Genomic DNA, 5,000 nt, shown 5'->3' on the forward strand with positions numbered 1-5,000 from the left:
TATTCAAAAGGTCCGATAATGTATATATATTGGACCTTTTCAGGCAATTATAGACTCTGGGAGAAAATTCGGATTGATCAATAAAAATCGATTTTACTGCTATTTTTTTTTTGTTTTTTCTGAGTTTATTCAATTTATCGTGAAAAGAAAAGGGGATAAAGGAACCATGTCTTGATTGTTCTCTAAAGGTACGTTTTCTTCTTCCTTTTAAAAAAGGAACTAAATAAATCAATTAAATTCCGAGAGGCTTCATGAAGTGCTTCTTTCGGGGTTAAACTCCCATTTGTCCATATTTCGAGAAAGAGTATTTCTTGTTTTTGATTCCCATTCCCATACGAATGAATACTATGATTCACATTTCGAACAGGCATGAATACAGCATCTATAGGATAACTTCCATCTTTCAAGTTATGCGGCATTTTTCGAAGATAGCCGCGATTTCTCTGGATTTTTAATCCAATACACAAACTAATTGGTTCTGTCAAGCTAGCTATATGTTGTGTATTGTCGACGATTTCTACATAAGGCGGTACGATGATATCTTGAGCAGTACATATCCAGGACCCCTGACAGAAATATACGCGTCACAAGTTCCATATAGATTACTTCTCAATACAATTTCTTTCAAATTTATGAAAATTTCATGAATCGATTCTTGAATACCCATTATAGTACAGTATTCATGGGGGACATTCTCAGATTTTACACGTGTGATACATGTTCCTTCTATTTCTCCAAGCAAAGCTCTTCGAATCCCAATGCCGATTGTGTCGGCTTGTCCTTTCATAAGGGGAGATAGAATAAAGCGCCCATAATAAAGGCGTTTACTATCTGTTCTCGATTCAACACACTTCCAATGTAGTGTCCGAGTAGATACTGTTACTTTCTCTCGAACCATAGTATTATTATTTTATTTTATTGAATTATTTCTCTTGTTTCTCTTGAAATTTATTCACTGTTCATTTCTACACACGTCTTTTTTCGGGGGTCTACAGCCATTATGTGGCATAGGGGTTACATCTCGTATAAAAGTTAATAGTATACCACTTCGACAAATAGCTCGTAATGCCGCGTCTCTTCCGAGACCGGGGCCTTTATCATGACTTCTGCTCGTTGCATACCTTGATCGACTACTGTACGAATAGCATTTGCTGCCGCTGTTTGGGCGGCAAAGGGTGTCCCTCTTCTCGTACCCTTCAATCCACAAGTACCGGCCGAGGACCAGGAGACTACCCGACCCCGTACATCTGTAACCGTTACAATTGTGTTATTGAAACTTGCTTGAACATGAATAACTCCCTTTGGGATTCTACGTGCACTCTTACGTGAACCAATACGTACATTCCTACGCGAACCGGTTCTCGGTATAGCTTTTGCCATATTGTATCATCTCATAAATATGAGTCAGAAATATATGGATATATCCATTTCATGTCAAAAGAGATTCTTTATTTGTATATTGAGTCCTTTAGCAAGTCGGATTATCCTTGTCTTTGTTTATGTCTCGGGTTGGAACAAATTAGTCTAATGCGACCCCGCCTGCGAATTAGTCGACATTTTTCACAAATTTTACGAACAGAAGCTCTTATTTTCATAGTTTTTATTCCTTATCTTATATCTTAATTCCGAATTTACTTTTTGGTAGAAAAGAAGTTTCTTGAAATTTTTCATCTAGAATCGTAGTGAATAAAAACCACCTAATCTTTCGAATCCTTGTTTCGGAGTCGATAAATTATACGTCCTCTGGTTGAATCATAACGACTTACTTCAATTTTGACTTTATCTCCGGCAGTATCCGTATAAAACTACGTCGGATCTTCCCTGAAACATAACCTAGAACCAGATCTTCATTATCTAACCGAACCCGGAACATGCCATTGGGAAGTGATTCAGTAATTAAACCCTCATGAATCCATTTTTGTTCTTTCATTCCAGGTAAAGACCCCCTGAAGTATCAACTAATGGTGAAGAAAGGATATTAGGCAACTGATCCTCTTTCTTTTTTTTACAAATAGGAAGAGGTTTCGGATTCCATTTCGATAGTAAAAGGATTACCATACGGAACACAAAATTTCTCCGCCGATTCCTTGTAGTCGAGCCTCCCGGTCTGTCATTATGCCTCGAGAAGTAGAAAGAATTAGAATTCCCATCCCACCCAAAATTCTAGGAATTTGTTGAGAGTTGGAATAGATTCGTAGACCCGGTCGGCTAATCCGTTTTAAATTTAAAAATTTTCTATAGGGTCTTTTCCTATTTCTTCTATGTCCCAGGGTTAAAACCAAAAAATAGTTGTCTTTTTCTCTCTGTTTTCGGACGTTTTCGATAAAACCTTCTCGGAAAAGGATTTTAACAATATTTTTGGTAATATTAGTAGATGCTATGCGAACAACTCTTTTTCTATCCATATCGGCATTTCGTATCGAGGTTATTATCTCAGCAATAGTGTCTCTACCCATGATGAACTAAGATGATTGTTGCTTTCAAATTGGATATAATCAACATGTTTTTTTTGTTTTTATTGGTTTCGAAGTATGAATTTTGCAAGGTGTATACGTGAGACACAATACTACGAATTAATTTCGTTATTAATTTATTTCTGTCAAATAAATCAAAGATATCACGATCTTATTTTATTTTATAATACCTCGGGAGCTAATGAAATTATTTTAGTAAAATTTAATTGTCTTAATTCCGGGGAATTGCGCCAAAAATTCGAGTTCCCCTTGGATTTCTTCTTGATCAATTACAACTGCAGCATTGTCATCATATCGTATTATCATACCGCTGTCACGTTTAAGTTCTTTACAGGTACGAACAATCACAGCTCTGACTACCTCGGATTTTTCTAGGAGCATATTTGGTACTGCTTCTTTGATCACGGCAACAATAACGTCACCAATATGAGCATATCGACGATTACTAGCTCCTATGATTCGAATACACATCAATTCTCGAGCTCCGCTGTTATCCGCTACATTCAAATGGGTCTGAGGTTGAATCATATCAAGTTTTTGCTCTATTCTTTCAATGCAAAAGATGAAAAAACTAAAAGAGATATTGGTTGTCCAAAAAAAGAAACCTGCAATTTTGTTTCATTCCCAAAACTCATTTCTGTCGGTTCTACATTTTTAGACCGAAATAACAAATTGAGTTCGTATAGGCATTTTGGATGCGGCTATTAAAATAGCCCTTCTAGCAATTTTCACTTACTCACCCATCTCATAGAGTATTTTCCCTGGTTTAACAACAGCTACCCAATATTCCGGGTATCCTTTCCCAGAACCCATACGTGTTTCAGCGGGTCTTACTGTAACTGGTTTGTCTGGAAATATACGCACCCATATTTTTCCACCACGGCGTGCATTTCGTGTCATTGCTCGTCGACCCGCTTCGATTTGTCTAGATGTGATCCAAGCGGGTTCAAGTGCCTGAAGAGCATATTTCCCGAAACAAATATGATTACCTCGATATGATATTCCCTTTATTCTTCCTCTATGTTGTTTACGGAATCTAGTTCTTTTGGGTTATAGTTGATAGTTGGTTCGGAATTCCATCTCTACTACAGAACTGGACATGAGAGTTTCTTCTCATTCAGCTCCTCGCGAATAGAAAGGATTCAAAATTCAATTTCAATTAATTTGAACAGATATTCGCACATTTTCCTAAAATATTTTCAAAATCAAAATAATAATTTTTTCGAACCTTCTAATAAATCTTTAGTTTCTTTTGTCCTTCTACCAAGTCAAAGAAAAAAGCTTTCGCGGGCGAATATTTCCTTTTGTAATCTCTATATTCAGTCGTAGCGCTTCTTCGTGACTTCTCAGATTTCTTTTTGGTTCATTTCGCCATCCCTACTAGTGAATGAGTAAGATTTGTTTGTTCAATAAATTTTTTTTCGGTCACAGGTCTCATCGTTCCCACCGCTTCGTACTTAAATGGTTAGGTCAGAATTCTACAACGGAGCTCATAACACAATTTATTTTTGAGTCAACTTTCTTAGTCTTTATTGGCTCCAAGCCCTTAATTTTCTTCGTAAAAAACACTTTTTTCTTATATTATATTAAGAAGGATTCATTTAATATTTAATTATTAATCTATTTAGTATTGATGCTTTATTACACTGTCTTTTATGAGATGTTTCATAGACCTTACATATTGGAATTCTATATCCGAGATATTTTTTTCTCTCTTTCTCTCATCCTTCCATTTATCCGCCCCTTTCTTTTGGATTTTGCTTCAAACTGCGAATTTAAGTTTATTCAAAAAAATTTCAGTTGCTACAAGGATATGAACGATTTATCATATCTTGACTGGTTCTTTCGATCCAGATAATACGAAGTGATGAATTGGTTTTCATACTACCGGGTTTTTAACCCTAACCTTAAAAAAACCAACGAGTCACACACTAAGCATAGCAATTATATCACAAAGTCAATCTACTTTTTATTCAATCCTCTAGAATTAAGAATTAGTTTGATTGACCAGAAAAAGAATGAATTGGTTTCCTTTTTTTATTCAATCAATGCATAGAAGCGAAAAACAATTAAAATTTTCTTAGTCTTCTTCCTTGTCTATAAAAATCCAAATTTTGATGCCTAATATCCCATAAATAGTCCGAACTCTATAGGAACAATAATTAATTTTAGCTCGAATTGTTTGTAGCGGAACCCTACCCTCTCTGATCCATTCAACACGTGCGATTTCTTTTCCGTCGATACGCCCTGCAATTTGCACTTGAATTCCTTTTGTGTCTGCTTGTTCAGTTAATTCAACGGCTTTTTTCATTGCTTTTCGAAATGAAACTCTATTCTTTAATTGCCCGGCTATAAATTCTGCAAGAATATTAGGGTTTCCGTAAGGTTTTTCAATTCTTGTGATAGCAATATTAAGTTTTCGGTTCACGTAGTGAAATTTTTTTTGTAAATTTATCTGTAATTCTTCGATTCCTAGAGGTCGATTTTCAATCAATACTTTTGGGAATCCCATATAGATTATCACTT

The 5,000-nt window shown here is 35.6% G+C and overlaps 1 protein-coding gene and 1 pseudogene across 1 annotated transcript; both read right to left on the minus strand.

Moving 5' to 3' along the window:
* The window catches only part of LOC127261518 (DNA-directed RNA polymerase subunit alpha-like), a 1,270-nt pseudogene extending 347 nt beyond the window's left edge, over positions 1–923 (minus strand).
* Positions 924–2,666: 1,743 nt separating this feature from the next.
* LOC127261490 (50S ribosomal protein L14, chloroplastic-like) lies at positions 2,667–3,287 on the minus strand. Its single transcript, XM_051289805.1, has 2 exons — positions 3,215–3,287; positions 2,667–3,016 (listed from the first exon to the last, which is right to left on the minus strand). Exons 1-2 carry the CDS (start codon positions 3,285–3,287, stop codon positions 2,667–2,669), a joined length of 423 nt encoding a protein of 140 aa, XP_051145762.1.
* Positions 3,288–5,000: the final 1,713 nt, after the last annotated feature.

This window comes from Andrographis paniculata, unplaced genomic scaffold, assembly GCF_009805555.1.
Source record: "Andrographis paniculata isolate CXL003 unplaced genomic scaffold, ASM980555v1 Contig63END, whole genome shotgun sequence".
NCBI classification, from domain to species: Eukaryota; Viridiplantae; Streptophyta; class Magnoliopsida; order Lamiales; family Acanthaceae; genus Andrographis; species Andrographis paniculata.